Source organism: Nerophis ophidion, linkage group LG17 (genome assembly GCF_033978795.1).
Source record: "Nerophis ophidion isolate RoL-2023_Sa linkage group LG17, RoL_Noph_v1.0, whole genome shotgun sequence".
In the NCBI taxonomy this organism is placed as follows: domain Eukaryota; kingdom Metazoa; phylum Chordata; class Actinopteri; order Syngnathiformes; family Syngnathidae; genus Nerophis; species Nerophis ophidion.
The window spans coordinates 14,196,340-14,213,683 of NC_084627.1; the positions used below are offsets into that span (position 1 = coordinate 14,196,340).

The 17,344-nt window shown below is 41.4% G+C and overlaps 2 protein-coding genes across 3 annotated transcripts in view; one reads left to right on the top strand and one right to left on the bottom strand.

Moving 5' to 3' along the window:
- On the top strand, positions 1-15,771 carry bspry (B-box and SPRY domain containing). Of its 2 annotated transcripts, none has more exons than XM_061876350.1 (6): positions 1-444; positions 4,379-4,477; positions 8,372-8,602; positions 8,665-8,690; positions 12,870-12,994; positions 13,058-15,771. In XM_061876350.1, the coding sequence occupies exons 1-6, from the start codon at positions 67-69 to the stop codon at positions 13,591-13,593; spliced, it is 1,395 nt and encodes a 464-aa protein (XP_061732334.1). In that variant the 5' UTR covers positions 1-66; the 3' UTR covers positions 13,594-15,771. The 2 variants fall into 2 exon arrangements, with proteins under 2 accessions (XP_061732334.1, XP_061732335.1); XM_061876351.1 differs by having other exon boundaries at positions 2-192.
- coq4 (coenzyme Q4 homolog (S. cerevisiae)) overlaps positions 15,046-17,344 on the bottom strand; it is a 15,911-nt gene continuing 13,612 nt past the window's right edge. The window contains exons 7-9 of the mRNA XM_061877275.1: positions 17,168-17,297; positions 15,782-15,875; positions 15,046-15,650 (exon numbers count right to left, since the gene is read on the bottom strand). Coding sequence (XP_061733259.1) covers positions 15,494-15,650; positions 15,782-15,875; positions 17,168-17,297 — 381 coding nt within the window. The 3' untranslated portion in view covers positions 15,046-15,493. The remainder of the gene's footprint in view (positions 15,651-15,781; positions 15,876-17,167; positions 17,298-17,344) is intronic.

Sequence of the window (17,344 nt, forward strand, 5' to 3'; positions counted from 1 at the left end):
GTACAGCGCATGCGCGGCTCAGCGCTCTAGCTCGCTTTGGGTGCACCTGCTTCTTTCACAGGTGCCATGGCGGAGGAGAGGACGAAATGCGACTTTAAAACACCGGACGACGGCGGGGAAGCAGTCTTCAAGGGCGTCGAGCAGCCCATCTTCTCCGCCCTGAGCAGCGGCCAGGCGGAGCGGGACAACACGGTAGGACAGCGGGCAAGCTGCGAGGGGACAAAAGCACCTGGAGCCGCCCTGACTCCCGCCACCACCCCCGCTTTTTCCGATACCGAGTCCGGGATCTTTTCCGGGGAGTGCGAGACGTGTGTGGAGCACGATTCCGAGCTGGACTGGTTCTGTGGCACCGAGTTAAAGTTGATTTGCTCCCATTGCGCGATTGTAGGACCTTGTCGTGGACACTCAGTGACCCCTCTGGCCGCCAGAGTCACCGCAGTCCGGGTATGGAACTCTTCTTTACACACTTAAGTGTGCTTAAATGTCACCTTCTCCAGTGCAGCAAGTGCACTATGTACTATAGTGGCCTACCTGCTGTAAGTGTACTTAAACCAATCATACTCATATACTGTAAGTATCTCAATTCAATCCGCTAAATCCCTGAATATTATACACTAGGATACTATAGCCTATAGGTTAGGTTAGTTATGGACATGTTTATAAATATGTCCATAACTACCCGTTTAGCCGTATAGTATTGTTTAAATAAAGTGTACTAGTCAAATACAATGTACATATAGAGTAATTATGTGAGCAACCAAACATACTCAGAATTAGGTATAGTATCAAGTATAGCACTGTTATTCAACTTTTTTTGAGCCAAGGCACATTTTTTGCGTTGAAAAACTGCGGAGGCACGCCACCAGCAGAAATCATTGAAAGACGAAACTCAGTTGACAGTAAACAGTCATTGTCGCAATTGTTGGATATGACTTTAAAGCAATGGTTCCCAAACTTTTGCAGGCTGGCGGCCCCTTGGCTCCCCAGTGACTCGTCCTGCTGCACGTGTTGTGTACAAATCGTCAAACAAACGTTCGAACTTCTGACTTCGACTTCGGACTGCCGCCCCCCTACCGCCCCCTTCTTCCTCACTGCCCCCCCAGATCTTTCCACCGCCCCTGGGGGCGGTACCGCCCGCTTTGGGAACCACTGCTTTAAAGCATAAGCAAGCATGCCTGACTATAGCTCTTGTCTCAAAGTAGGTGTACTGTCACCACCTGTCACATCACACCCTGACTTATTTTCACTTTTTTGCTCTTTTCCTGTGTGTAGTGTTTTGCTTCTTATCTTGCATTCTTATTTTTGAGGGGCTTTTTCTCTTTTTTTGGTATTTTCCTTTGAGCGATATTTCCCGCATCTACTTTGTTTTAGCAATCAAGAATATTTCAGTTGTTTTTATCCTTCTTTGTGGGGACATTGTCGATTGTCATGTCATGTTCGGATGTAATTGTCTTTGCTCCACTGTAAGTCTTTGCTGTCGTCCAGCATTCTGTTTTTGTTTACTTTGTAGCCAGTTCAGTTTTAGTTTCGTTCTGAATAGCCTTCCCTAAGCTTCAATGCCTTTTCTTAGGGGCACTCACCTTGTGTTTATTTTTGGTTTAAGAATCATACACCTTTTTACCTTCACACTGCCTTCCGCTGTTTCCGACATCTACAAAGCAATTAGCTACCGGCTGCCACCTACTGATATGGAAGAGTATTACACGGTTACTCTGCCGAGCTTTAGACAGCACCGACACTCAACAACAACACATCATTTGCAGACTATAATTACTGCTTTGCAAAACATATTTTTAACCCAAATAGGTGAAATTAGATCATTTCCTACGGCACACCAGACTGTATCTCACGGCACACAAGTGTGCCACGGCACAGTGGTTGAAAAACACTAAAGTATAGCTAAGTATAAATTTAATTAGGTATGTAAGTAACCATACGTTAATGCAGGTGTATATACTAGTCTAATATAATGTATTGTTCAGTCAATATGTAAGTCACCAAACATACTTAGGTATGCTGAAGGTTTCAGTACAAAGTTAGTACACTAGCCCCAAATTCCTGTAAGTATGTAAGTAACCATACATGTACACTTTAAAAGTATACTACTCAAATATACTGTACTTGTACTATCAGTATATAAGTAACCAAAAATACCTAGGTAGAATATAATGTAAGTATACTAGCCGAAAATACTTGTAAATAAGTGTGTAAGTAACAATACCTATGGTACAGGTGTAGTTTTAAGTAGTAATACTCGTCAAATATACTGTGTGTATACTTGCCAATTCTACTTATATATGTAAGTAAACACACTTAGGTATCAATATTGTATAAATTAACCAAGCGTACATGTAGGTAAGTATGTAAGGAACCATGCAAATGGTGGACGTGTAGTTTAAAGTAAGTATACTAGTCAAATATACTTCTTGTACAGCTAGTATGTAAGTCACCAAACATACTCAGATATAGGTATAGTATCAAGTATAGCCAAGTAAACATGTAGTTAGGTATATAAGTAACCGTACGTTAATGCAAGTGTATATACTAGTCTAATATACTGTACTTGTTCGGTCAATATGTAAGTCACCAAACATACTTAGGTATGCTGTAGGTTTCAGTATAAAGTAAGTACACTAGCGCAAAATTCTTTTAAGTATGCAAGTAGCCATACATGTACAGTTTATAAATATTCTAGTCAAATATACTGTACTTGTACTATCAGAATGTAAGTAACCAAAAATACCTAGGTAGAATATAATGTAAGTATACTAGCCGAAAATACTTGTAAATAAGCGTGTAAGTAACAATACCTAATCAGCTAGGTATGTAAGTAACCATACGTTAATGCACGTGTATATACTAGTCTAATATACTGTACTTGTTCGGTCAATATGTAAGTCATCAAACATACTTAGGTATGCTGTAGGTTTCAGTATAAAGTACACTCCAAAAAATATATATTTTAAGTATGTAAGTAACCCTACATGTACAGTTTAAAAGTGTTCTAGTCAAATATACTGTACTTGTACTATCAGTATGTAAGTAAAAATACTTAGGTAGACTTTAATGTACGTATACTAGCCGAATATACTTCTAAATAAGCGTGTAAGTAACAATACCTATGGTGCAGGTGTAGTTTAAAGTGGGAATACTGGTCAAATATACTGTGTGTATACTTGCCAATTCTACTTTATATATATATATATATATACACATATATACATACATATATATATACATATATATGTATATATATATATATGTATATATATGTATATATATATGTATATATGTGTATATATATACACACATATATACATATATATATACATATATATACATATATATATACATATATATATACATATATATGTATATATATATATATATGTATATATATATATATATATATATATATATATATATATATATATATATATATATATGTGTATATATAGCATAAAACAAGTAGTCTGTATGTATTCAAGTAACCAAACATACTCAAGTATAGGTAAAGTATAAATTAAGAAAACTAGAAAAATATACTTGTAAATAAGTCACCCAACATATTTAGTTATATGTAGGTAATATACTTCTAAATACACAGTAAAATTCTTTGAATAAAAAGTGATTCAGTACTTTACTGTTTAACAATATGTACAGTATACTATCCAAATTTATTTGTAAGTAACCAAACATACTTAGGCATAGATAAGCTAATACTGTAAGTATCAAGACTAGGTATAGATTAGATAATATTAAACTTGTCAATATACAGCTAGTATATTAGTACTACTAGTACAGCTAGCCATACAGAATATACCGATACTTGCAAGTATGTATAATCACACATACTTGGGTAAAGTTTAGTTTCTGCAGTAATCTAAGTATTTTTAAGTGCAACATGATCGTGTGCACCACTGAATAGGCTCTACTCGTTTACAAAAAGAATACTTGTACATATATACTTCTAAGTATGTATGGAAAGATGTTAAACTTGTCAAAATACGATTTGGAGATTTAGTATATCTCTGACTACGCACTTGTGGTTTGAAATGATTACACAAATGAAGTACGTATTTGTGTAAGTAAAAGTAAATAAGCAAGGATACCTGATGACATTTTAAGGACTTACAGCTTGTTTCATTATTATTATCTGCACAAGTATTAGCAAACTATTACTGTGCAGATATCAACACATGACAAGCAGCCATTGTTTGTTTACACATCTGATTGCATACCAACTCAACATCATAATGCCTCTTAAGGGGCGTAACATATTGTGGGGACTAGATTCATCTCCAAGACAGGATTTTTTTGTTACAATTCCAGCTGGTTCTCAGGTTGTTATTCTTCTATTCTCCCCCCCACCAATCAGAATCAGCTGGTGGACGCGTGTGAGAAAATGCAGGTTCAGGCGCGGTGGATGGAACGATTCATGGAGAAGACGCTTCCCAGCAAGGAGCAAAAACTTCAGGTTGGCGACACTCGGTGTTTGGGTAATGTGTGTCATTTTCACACAAAAACGAGTAAGGACCCGGGTGGGGATTAGGGATAGGTACCTTTCACATTTGAATCGATACGGTACGAATTCATGGAACTGATTCCTGCTACCTGGGAATCGATACCGGTACTCACCATTCCAAGCAACAAAGGTATGAAAGTATGGCACCGTTTGATTTCATGTGAATCTATACCTGGTAGAACCAACAAAAGTCGCAGCCGTATCGTATCGGTGCAGTATCGAATTCAGTAGCAATCTCTACGCAGGATACAACAGTACGCTTGATTGATTGTCTTTAGGTTGCAACTTTTGGTTCCTGTGTTGGGATATTAAAAATCTGAGCGTTTCTTAAATCAAGTAATCGCTTTTTGACACTGAAAAAAGGCGGTCTTGTTTCTGGATTGGCAGACCGGGGTGGTGGTCCCTCTCTTTAAGAAGGGGGACCGGAGGGTGTGTTCCAACTATTGTGGGATCACACCTCAGCCTTCCCGGTAAGGTTTATTCAGGTGTACAGGAGAGGAGGCTATGCCGGATAGTCAAACCTCAGATTCAGGAGGAACAGCGTGGTTTTCGTCCTGGTCGTGGAACTGTGGACCAGCTCTATACTCTCGGCAGAGTTCTTGAGGGTGCATGGGAGTTTGCCCAACCAGTCTACATGTGCTTTGTGTGCTTGGAGAAGGCATTCGACCGTGTCCCTCGGGAAGTCTTGTGGGGAGTGCTCAGAGAGTATGGGGTATCGGACTGTCTTATTATGGCGGTCCGCTCCCTGTACGATCAGTGTCAGAGCTTGGTCCGCATTGCCGGCAGTAAGTCGGACACGTTTCCAGTGAGGGTTGGACTCCGCCAAGGCTGCCCTTTGTCACCGATTCTGTTCATAACTTTTATGGACAGAATTTCTAGGCGCAGTCAAGGCGTTGAGGGGTTCCGGTTTAGTGGCCGCGGGATTAGGTTTCTGCTGTTCCCAAACTCTTCTAATTTCTTATAATAAAGCCGACTTTGGAATATTTAAGCCCGAGGAAATTTCACGACTGGATTTGTTGCACAGGTGGCATCCTATGACAGTTCCACACTGGAAATCGGCCCATTCTTTCACAATTGTTTGTAGAAACAGTCTTCATGCCTCAGTGCTTGATTTTATACACCTGTGGCCAGGCCAAGTGATTAAGACCTGACTCTGATCATTTGGATGGGTGGCCAAATACTTTTGGCAATATAGTGTATATACAGTCGTTGTCAAAAGTTTACATACACTTGTAAAGAACATAATGTCATGGCTGTCTTGAATTTCCAATAATTGTGTACAACTCTTATTTTTTGTGATAGAGTAATTGGAGCACATACTTGTTGGTCACAAAAAACATTCATGAAGTTTGGTTCTTTTATGAATTCATTATTGGTCTACTGAGAATCTGACCAAATCTGCCCGATCAAAAGTATACATACAGCATAATACTACCACCACCATGTTTGACCGTAGGATTAGTGTTCCTGGGATTAAAGGCCTTACCTTTTATCCTTCCAAACATATTGCTGGGTATTGTGGCCAATTTTTGTTTCATCTGACCACATAACTTTCCCCCAGGTCTTATCTTTGTCCATGTGATGTCATATGAAACAAAAATTGAGCTGTTTGGCCACAATACCCAGCAATATGTTTGGACGAGAAAAGGTGAGGCCTTTAATCCCAGGAACACCATGCCTACCGTCAAGCCTGGTGGTGATAGTATTATGCTCTGGGCCTGTTTTGCTTCTAATGGAACTAGTGCTTTACAGCGAGTAAATGGGACAATGAAAAAGGAGGATTACCTCCAAATTCTTCAGGTCGGGTCTTGGGCGCAGTTAGGCGTTCCAACAGGACAATGACTCCAAACACAAATACAAAGTGGTAAAGGAAAGGCTAAATCAGGCTAGAATTAAAGGCCTACTGAAATGAGATTTTCTTATTCAAACGAGGATAGCAGGTCTATTCTATGTGTCATACTTGATCATTTTGCGATATTGCCATATTTTTGCTGAAAGGATTTAGTAGACAACATCCACCATAAAGTTCGCAACTGGAGAAAAGCCCTGCCTCTACCGGAAGTCGCAGACGATGACGTCGCATGTTGATGGCTCCTTCATATATTCATTGATTTTAATGGGAGCCTCCAACAAAAACAGCTATTCGGACTGAGAAAACGACAATTTCCCCATTAATTTGAGGGAGGATGAAAGATTCGTGTTTGAGGATATTGATAGCGACGGACTAGAAAAAAAAAACACGATTGCAATCGCGTTGCATTGAGACGGATTCATATGTTTTTAGAGACATTTACTATGATAAATTTGGGAAATCCTGTATCATTCTATTGTGTTGCTAGTGTTTTAGAGAGTTTAACAGTACCTGATAGTCGGAAGTGTACGTCCACAGCCGGGTGTTGACGCGCAGTGTCTCGGGGGAGTAGACGGCAGCTGTACAGGAGGCACACGCTCAGCTGATATCCGGTAAGAAGCGACTTTTTAACCACAATTTTCTCACCGAAACCTGCCGGTTGACATTCGGTCGGGATCCATGTCCGCTGTGATCCATACTAAAGTTTCACCTCCGTGAATTTTAAACAAGGAATCACCGTGTGTTTGTGTGGCTAAAGGCTAAAGCTTCCCAACTCCGTCTTTCTACTTTGACTTCTCCAATATTAATTGAACAAATTGCAAAAGATTCAGCAACGCAGATGTCCAAAATACTGTGTAATTATGCCGTTAAAGCAGACGACTTTTAGCTGTGTGTGTGCGCAGCGCTCATATTCATAACAGCCCGTGACGACACGCGCACACGTCATCATTACGCGATGTTTTCAAGAAAAAAGTCCTGGGAAATTTAAAATTGCAATTTAGTAAACTAAAAAGGCCGTATTGGCATTTTTTGCAATGTTAATATTTCATCATTGATATATAAACTATCAGACTGCATGGTGGGTAGTAGTGGGTTTCAGTAGGTCTTTAAAGTTTTAGAATTGCCTTCCCAAAGTCCTTACTTAAATGTGTGGACAATGCTGAAGAAACAAGTCCATGTCAGAAAACCAACAAATTTAGCTGAACTGCACCAATTGTGTGAAGAGGAGTGGTCAAAAATTCAACCAGGAGCTTGTCAGAAGCTTTTGGATGGCTACTAAAAGTGCCTTATTGCGGTGAAATTTGCCAAGGGACATGTAACCAAATAATAACATTGCTGTATGTATACTTTTGACCCAACAGTCACATTTTCAGTAGCCCCATAATAAAAACTCATAAAAGACCCAAACTTCATAAATGTTTTTTGTGACCAACAAGTATGTGCTCCAATCACTCTGTCACAAAAAAATAAGAATTTTAGAAATGATTGGAAACTCAAGACAGCCATGATAATGTCCTTCACAAGTGCATGAAAACTTTTGACCACGACTGTAACTGTTAATTTGACTATGAAAAAAAGAATGTCAAAAATTATGCAGTATAATATTTTCCATATTAAATCCCAGTAGAATACCAGGAATTACTCAAATGTGTCCAATTTGATCTTGTAAAAATGTTATTGTTACAGACACTCAAAATGTTTGTGCTGCTCATATTCGTTTTTTGTGCATCGTTGTCTTTGTAAATTAATACTTTTGAATTGGGATATTTGAGCTGACAGAAGTGGCCAGTTAATATATATAAACACTCATTAAAACATACATATTAAAATAATTAAAGAAAAACAGATTTGGGATAAATTACATAGAAATGTAGTAAAAAATGTTTTTTGTAGTATAAAGAAATAAAGCAGGTTTTGGTTACACCTTCTACTTTGTGATTGTACCCGCGAATAAGTATATAATAACAAATTGAAATTCTTCCGTCTCCACCCAGGTGGCGGCGAGCACGGCAAGAGAGCAGGTTGTGGCCCAGGTCAACGCAGCCCGAGAGGCCCTGGAGGAGGAGGAGCAGCGGCTCCTGGAGGAGGTGCAGCGGGAGGAGGAGCGAGTGGAGCAGTGCCTCCTTACCCAGCGGGCTCACTGGAGCCAGGCGCTGGACAGTCTGGCGCATACACGCTCACTCGTGGTGCACACTCTGACGCACTATGCGGACCCACAGCTAGTGGTGAGGCAAAGACTTGGAGCATGTGCAGGATTAGATTAATAAATGCCGTGTTTCTCTTGTAGATGAGCATCCAGGAGCTTACTGAAAGGTAACGTGACCTCTTTGTTTACGCTCAGGGTCACAACATTAGGTACACCTACATGGTCTTTGATGCATTAACAAGAATGGCTTGCAGATGTCACTCATATGTTGGTGCTGATCAAAGTATCCATTTTACTTACCCATGTTACAGTGACCCAGTAAATGCAACTGCGGCAAAAAAAATAATAATTTTCAAGGCCTACTGAAATGAGATTTTCTTATTTAAACGGGGATAGCAGGTCCATTCTATGTGTCATACTTGATCATTTCACGATATTGCCATATTTTTGCTCAAAGGATTTAGTAGAGAACATCGACAAAGTTTGCAACTTTTGGTGCTGATAAAAAAGCATTGCCTGTACCGGAAGTAGCAGACAATATGCGCGTGACGTCACGAGTTGTGGAGCTCCTCACATCTGAACATTGTTTACAATCATGGCCACCAGCAGCGAGAGCGATTCGGACCGAGAGAGCGATGATTTCCCCATTAATTTGAGCGAGGATGAAAGATTCGTGGATGAGGAAAGTGAGAGTGAAGGACTAGAAAAAAAAACAAAAAACTATACAGTGGGAGCGATTCCGATGTTATTAGGCACATTTACTTGGGTTTTTCTGGAAAATCCCTTATCTGCTTATTGTGTTACTAGTGTTTTAGTGAGATTATATGGTCGTACCTGTACAATCTGAAGGTCGGCCCCGCACCTTTCTGCAACACCAGTCGGCGGGTGGTGGCGATGCCCATCTCTGCCCTTCGCAAGGTACCCTCTTCGAAACACGTTCTTTCGAAAGGATCGCTGCATAATACACTGTACTTTGTGTGTGTGGTCCAATCCAACCGTGTTCGCTTGACATCTCTGTTCCATAGTAAAGCTTCACCGTCATCTTTCGGGAATGTAAACAGTGACACCGGCTGTGTTTGTGTTGCTAAAGGCGGCCGCAATACACCGCTTCCCACCTACAGCTTTCTTCTTTGACGTCTCCATTATTCATTCAAAAAATTGCAAAAGATATAGCAACACAGATGCCCAGAATACTGTGGAATTATGCGATGGAAACAGACGTCTTAGAGCTGGGAACTGTGCTGGAACAAGATGTCCTCTACAATGCGTGACGTCACGTGCACGCGTCATCATACCGGGACATTTTAGCATGATACTTCCGCGCCATATTTAAAATTGCAATTTAGTAAACTAAACCGGCCGTATTGGCATGTGTTGCAATGTTAATATTTCATCATTGATATATAAACTATCAGACTGTGTGGTCGGTAGTAGTGGGTTTCAGTAGGCCTTTAACGCGTGCTTTGTGACGTCTGAAGCGCAACCGTGACATCCAGCTCGTAATTTGATTCCAATCAATTTACTGTAATATCAGATACGTTTTATTTACCGGAGGTAAATATACACAGTGAACTTACCGGTTTTGTTAGTGCAGACGACGCTGACTTCACACCAACAGATGAGTAGCAACATTTGAATGCGCATGAAAAGGTAAATAAAACGGCTGGAAGCTGAATGCCAATTATGCTTTAAATGCAGCTACATTTATCTCCTAGAGTTGATTTAAAAAAAAAACAAACAAAAAAATTCCAAAGTTGTTTTTTTTTGACCCGGAGGTTAATTGCTTTTGTACAACACACATGCTAGACTGGAGGAAGGGGCGTCAAAGTTGCACACTTGAAACGGGGTCCCAAGCACAATGAAGTAGATTTCATGCTATATAAGTCTGTGACGGGCTCCATCTTGTTGTACGCCTAAGAATCACTTGATTAAGATAGTGTTTTATTTTCCTATATTCAAACAGTGTTACTGTTCAAACTGTGTGCAATGTTACGGTGGTCAAAAATCCATCCATTTTCTACTGCTTATTCCCTTTGGGGTGGCGGGGGCGCTGGTGCACATCTCAGCTACGATCGGGCGGAAGGCGGGGTACACTCTGGGCAAGTCGCCACTTCATCACAGGGCCGGTGGTCAAAAATGTCAAATATTTTTTACATAAAACCTCTGCCTTGTTTTTAATGAAAACGTAAGCCTAGTGCGGTATTGTATTTTAATTTTGGTCAATATTGTGGGACTTGGAGAGGTGGTACCTGATGGATAATGTTTGAGAACCACTCATGTGAGTAGTAACAGTGTTGGCGTTAATGCACTTTTTGTGTCTTTTTACGCATTGAAATCAGAAAGGACGCAAATTTGCGGAAGTCCGAGCGTCTCCCAGATGCTGATATATATATATATATTCTTTTTACTGCCCGGTTTGCTTGCTTGCTCTCCGCCGTTTTGTTTTGTTTACATTTGCCGGGTCAAATTATTAATGATTAATTATTGGTCAACTTCAAAGTAATGCACTTAACGGTAAAATTTCTTAGATTCGCTGAAAGTTTTATCGATCACAAATACTGCTATAGTACTGTTGTGTGTTATTGTTTTCGTCATGGCGAGCAATAAAGCCAAGAAGCGAAGCTTCAATGAAAAGTGGCTTCAGGAGCCAGCAAATGGCTCACTTATGACGATGGAAAGATGTTTTACACGCCACGAAACAGGCTAATAAAAAGAACATCTTTACGATTTTTACGATCCAGCCTCACCAGGCACCAAGAAACATCATGTTACATCTTTCCTGCTTGTCGGCTCCCAGACCGTGGTCGAGGAGCGCGGGGGAAACGTTCCCTCCAGGGCCCATATACTGTCGGGGGTAACCTCCTCCACTTTACCCTGCAGTGGGTCCCTACAGTTCTGCTCTTTGGTCGGAATGACAAGGCAGTCGATCTTTGTGTTTTCCACAAAGCCAAGCGGACTTCCATCATGCTATTAACACTCCTGAACATGTCAATGCTCCCTCTCCTAACTCGCCCACTCACCCCACATATTGCCATTCTTAAGGCGGAACACAGTTTATTGCCATCATGAAGCCAGGGATGAAATGCTAGAGGCATTGAGTGTCACTGTATTAAATGACATTGAAACTAACTTTCCAAATTCTAAGTTTGTTGGCATTATTAGGCATGAAAGGTGGGTTTATCTATATACATTAAACCAGACCTGGGCAAATTAATTGATTAAGCTTTTCAATCTGGCCCACCGGACATTCCCAAATATTTTCTTTAGATCTTTAAGATGGAAAGTGTAGCTGCCATTATGATGTGCAGTGATGTTTTCTAATTACCATAAGTCTTGAACTATACAACATATTTCAATGGTTGGAATCTGTGCTTTTGCATATTTTCGTGACTAGTGTTGTCCTTATACCAATATTATTTTGATACTTTTCGGTACTTTTGATACTTTTCTAAATAAAGGGGACTAGAAAAAATTGCATTATTGGCTTTAATTTAACCAAAAATCTTAGGTTGTGGCAGACCGGTACTTTTCAGAGGCGGTATGGTACCAAAAATGATTCATTAGTATCGCGGTACTATACTAACACCCGTATACCGTACAACCCTACTAGTTACTATGGTAATCTATGTCACAGTAGGTCAGACGAGGCACCAAGCAGTGTGGATGGGGAGCCTTTCCAGAGCGGCCAGCCTGAAATGAAGGTGTCAGGGACAAACGTGGAAGGATATTTCTACAAGAAAGTTCTAAAGCTTAGTGATATATCACATATATCAGATTGTGGATGTTTTTTTACCCTTCACGTTCATATTTCGCTGAGTTTGTTGCATTTGGCTTGATTGTAAAATGTGTCGATTGAGAGGGGGTGTGACATTCATATGTTCTCAATATTTAAGGTTTTATCGTTCGTAGAAAAAAATTAAAATTCCATTCCCTTTTTAAGGCGGTCTGTCATAACATTTTAAGCATTCAATCAGACTTTATTGTGAGGTTTTGTATTAATTTTCCTAAAAATAGATAAACGGGCCCCCAGACATTTTTTTCTCTAAATTATGCTCTTTAGTCAAAATAATTGCCCATGCCTGCGTTAAACCCATCTTTAAAAAGTCTAAATTGTATTTCATTGGCTTTAGTTAAACATTCAACTTTTAGTGCATGTAGGCATCAAGTGTGCTTAGTCTGGTATGGGAGCCCAACCCCCTGCCCAGACTATAAAAGACCATAGTTAGAGTTAATCGGAGCACTACCAATAAGTACCACTGTAGGGAACATGCTGCAAATCTTGTATTGGATGATGGTGGACAGGTGAACATACACTAAAAGTGTTTTTGCACCTTTAATCCCTACAGCATGGAGGCGGCTGAGGGTGTGTGTAAGCCGTGCGACACAAAGCAGCTCAACTTCAGACCAGGCTGCGGTGAAAGCAAGCTACTGAGGGGACTGTGGGCCACCGCCATGCTGCAGGGACCACGTGGTTAGTTATTAGCTGTCGTCATTTTGCAGTGGAATACTCCCTGATGTGACTTCCTGTCTGCAGCTTATGCCTCGTCGTCTTTCAAGTTTGACGAGCGCACAGTAAGCCCGCTCCTGTCGCTCTCTGATGACCACCGCAATTTGACCTTCGTCCACAAAAAACTCAACCGGTCGCTGCCCTACGACCCGGCACGCTTCGACTCGTGGCCCAACGCTCTGGGCTCACTCGCCATGTCCTCCGGGACCCACACCTGGGTGCTGGATGTAGGTCAGAGCGCCGCCTTCAAGGTAGGGGTCTGCTACGCCAGCATGGAGCGCAAAGGTGCCTGTGACAAGGCCCGGCTCGGATACAACGAGCAGTCGTGGGTGCTGTGCCACTTCGGCGGCGAGTACTCGTTCTGTCACCAGGGGAATAAAGTGCTGCTGGAGGTCATGGTCAGACCGCGGAAGGTGGGCCTCCTGCTGGACTGGCCAAGTCAAACGCTCTTGTTTTATTCGCCGGAGTCAAGTGCGGTTTTGTACACAGTCAGGGGTCCGTTTAGTGCCCCCTTGCTGCCAGCAGTTGCTGTGACGGACCAGAGCGTCACCATACTACACTGACAAACCATCAACTAACATTTTCACTTTAGTGAATTAAGGGCATTTAACGCTGTTCACTTAAATCCCCTGTTAATCACATTGACAGCTTTTTTTTAAATTTCTTTTTACACTGAAAATATGGTACAAGTAATTTTGTGTTTGGTAAATGAATAATGTCGGCTGCAGTCATTAATAAACGCGGCTTCAAATAGTGTAGCACTGATGTCGATTTAGACCAGTGGTTCTTAACCTGGGTTCGGTGAGTCGCCCTCAGCGGTTCGGCGGAGGTCAAAACACACCCGACTCATCGTGTAAATACAAACTTCTCCCTATCAGCTGACTGATTTGCAGGTGCGTAATTTATTGTGAATTTATGCACTGTGTTGGTTTGTTGTTTGAACAAGGTGATGTTCATGCACGGTTCATTTTGTGCACCATTAAAATAAAAACATGGTAACAGTTTAGTATGGGGAACATATTCACCATTAATTAGTTGCTTATTAACGGGCTTCACGGTGGGAGAGGGGTTAGTGCGTCTGCCTCACAACACGAAGGTCCTGCAGTCCTGGGTTCAATCCCAGGCTCAGGATCTTTCTGTGTGGAGTTTGCATGTTCCCCCCGTGAATGCGTGGGTTCTCTCCGGGTACTCCGGCTTCCTCCCACTTCCAAAGACATGCACCTGGGGATAGGTTGATTGGCAACACTAAATCAGCCCTAGTGTGAATGTTGTCTGTCTGTGTTGGCCCTGTGATGAGGCGGCGACTTGTCCAGGGTGTATACCGCCTTCCGTCCGATTGTAGCTGAGATAGGCGCCAGCGCCCCCCGTCACCCCAAAAGGGAATAAGCGGTAGAAAATGGATGGATGAATGGATAGTTGCTTATTAACATACAAATTAGTAACATATTGGCTCTTAAGTAATCATTATTAATGCCTTATTCGGCACGGCCTTATTATAACCCTAACCAAATAACTCTAAATTAAGTCTTTATCACTTAGAATATGTTCCCCTAGTGTCCAAATAACTCTTAACTAAGTCTTTGTTACTTAGAATATGTTCCCCATACTAAAGTGTTACCAAAAACCTACAACTTTGTCTTGAATTTGAAAAAAAACCAACACATTTTATTTTTCACTAAAGGGTTCGGTGAATGCGTGTATGAAACAGGTGGGGTTCGGTACCGCCAACAAGGTTAAGAACCACTGATTTAGATCAACTATGGACAAAAAGTTGCTTATTCCAAGTACTAGTATCCATCCATCCATTTCTACCGCTTATTCCCTTCGGGGTCGCTGGTGCCTATCTCAGCTCCAATCAAAGTATAAATACTGTTAATAGCTCTTGGTTTGTCTCCCTCTAGGGGCCAAATAATAGGATGATGTTTAGATTTTTATAGAGCCACAGGGGGGCAGTGTTGCCATTGTGAATATTTTGTACCATTCCTCACAAATATTTTCTATGAAAAAATGTCAAGTACGCTATAAAGTATGTGGTTTATAACAAAACATTTAGTTGAATAAATATACAAAGTATACATCTGATCATAATGAGAATATTCAGTCTACGCAAAAAACAAAAACATCCATTTTTAGTCCTTGCCACCTCATGATTCCATTAGGATTTAAAGTTAAAGTCCCAAAGATTCATCACACACACACTAGGTGTGGTGAAATTTGTCCTCTGCATTTGACCCATCCCCCAGGAGGTGAGGGGAGCAGTGAGCAGCAGTGGTGGTCGCATTCTGGAATCATTTGGTGATTTAGCCCTCGATTCCAACCCTTGATGCTTAGTGCGAAGCAGGGAGGCAATGGGTCCCATTTTATAGTCTTTGGAATGACTTGGCCACCATTTGAACACACGACCTTCCATTCTCAGGGCGGACACTAACCACAAGGCCACTGAGCTAGTCATTATTTACGTGATTACTGGGTGGGAGGAGGCTCGATGTTCAGCTCCTGTCTCAGGTCCTCCACGCTCTGCTCCCATCGCCTCTCATAGAAGACGCTGAGGACACACCGGGCACGTCGGCCATTCTGCACGGCCCAGGGTCCCAAGGAAGTGACCAGCTGCTGCAGGCGACTTGACGCGCAAAAAAGAAACATGTTAGAAGAGGATGGAAAGGGGAAACAGTGATAAACCAGCCTAATTCCCCAGGATACAGCAGGAAGTAGTGCAAATAAATAAATGGTTTTGTCTGTGACTGAGCTTACTTTGGGTTTAGTCGAAGTGGGCCCAGCAGAGCTCCGAGGGCGCACATGGGGAGCCCAGTCTGAGCGGCTTCGAACCACTTTACAGCCACTTCACCTGAGAAAACACCACCTTAATACATCAAGGGTGCATTTAAAGGCCTACTGAAACCCACTACTCCCCACCACGCAGTCTGATAGTTTACATATCAATGATGAAATATTAAGATTGCAACACATGCCAACACGGCCGGTTTAGTTTACTAAATTGCAATTTTAAATTTACTACAGTTTATTGTTGAAAACGTCGCGGAATGATGACGCATGCGCGTGACGTCACGGACTGTAAGGAAATATTAGCGCTGCACCACTCGCGGCTTAAAGTCGTCTGCTTAAACCGCGTAATTAGAAAGTATTTTGGACATTTGTGTTGCTGAATCTTTTGCAATTTATTCAATTAATAATGGAGAAGTCAAAGTAGAAAGATGGAGTTGGGAAGCTTTAGCCTTTAGCCACACAAACACCTTGTTTAAAATTCCCGGAGGTGAAGCTTTACTATGGATCAGAGCGGTCAAGCTAACATGGATCCTGACCAAATGTCAACCAGCAGTTTTCGGTGAGAAAATTGTGGTAAAAAGTCGGAGATCAACTGAGCTTGCGCCGTCCATACAGCTGCCGTTGACTTCCCTCAGACACTGGCCTCAAGACACCCGTGGACACACCCCTCCGACTATCAGGTACTATTAAACTCACTGAAACACTAGCAACACAATAGAAAGTTAAGGGATTTCCAAGAATTATCCTAGTAAATGTGTCTAAAAACATCTGAATCTGTCCCAATGCAATCACCTTTTTTTTTTTAACTTGATTTTTTTTTTACCCTAGTCCTTCGGTATCAATATCCTCAAACACGAATCTTTCATCCTCGCTCAAATTAATAGGGAAATTGTCGTTTTCTCTGTCCAAATAGCTCTTTTTGTTGGAGGCTCCTATTAAAAACAATGTGACGATGTGAGGAGCCCTAACACTTGTGACGTCATCATCTGCGACTTCCGGTAAAGGCAAGGCTTTTTTATCAGCACCGAAAGTTGTGAACGTCATCGTCGATGTTCTCTACTAAATCCTTTCAGCAAAAATATAGCAATATGTGAAATGATCAAGTATGACACATAGGATGGACCTGCTATCCCCGTTTAAATAAGAAAATCTCTTTTCAATAGGCCTTTAAATTGAGCAATCTGAACACGACAAATACTGGATTGAGCACTTTCCAATATTATTTCCAGCAACCAGGTCTCTTTTTTTAACAGGACATAGGAATGTGTGAGTGACAAGAAGATTAGCTAACTCGCCAAACCCCTATCCGCCATATTTAGAATATTTTGCTATTAATAATGGGTCTTATCTCACCCAGCATGTTGGTGGGCATGCCCAGCAGGGTGTGCAGCAGGTCGTGGACCTCTCTGTATCTCTGCATGACGTAAGCTAGCTCCTCGTTGTCCACAAACTTCACATCTGCCCTCGAGTCAGGGGTCACTTGCTGAGGAGAGAGGGGGGAAGGAAGGGATGCTGGAGACGTCTTCAAAA

Coding starts and splice junctions, on each gene's coding strand:
- bspry (XM_061876350.1), top strand. CDS start 67: ATGGCGGAGGAGAGGACGAAATGCGACTTTAAAACACCGGACGACGGC. Junction 445..4,378: donor CCAGAGTCACCGCAGTCCGG/GTATGGAACTCT, acceptor CCCACCAATCAG/AATCAGCTGGTGGACGCGTG. Junction 12,995..13,057: donor CATGCTGCAGGGACCACGTG/GTTAGTTATTAG, acceptor TCCTGTCTGCAG/CTTATGCCTCGTCGTCTTTC.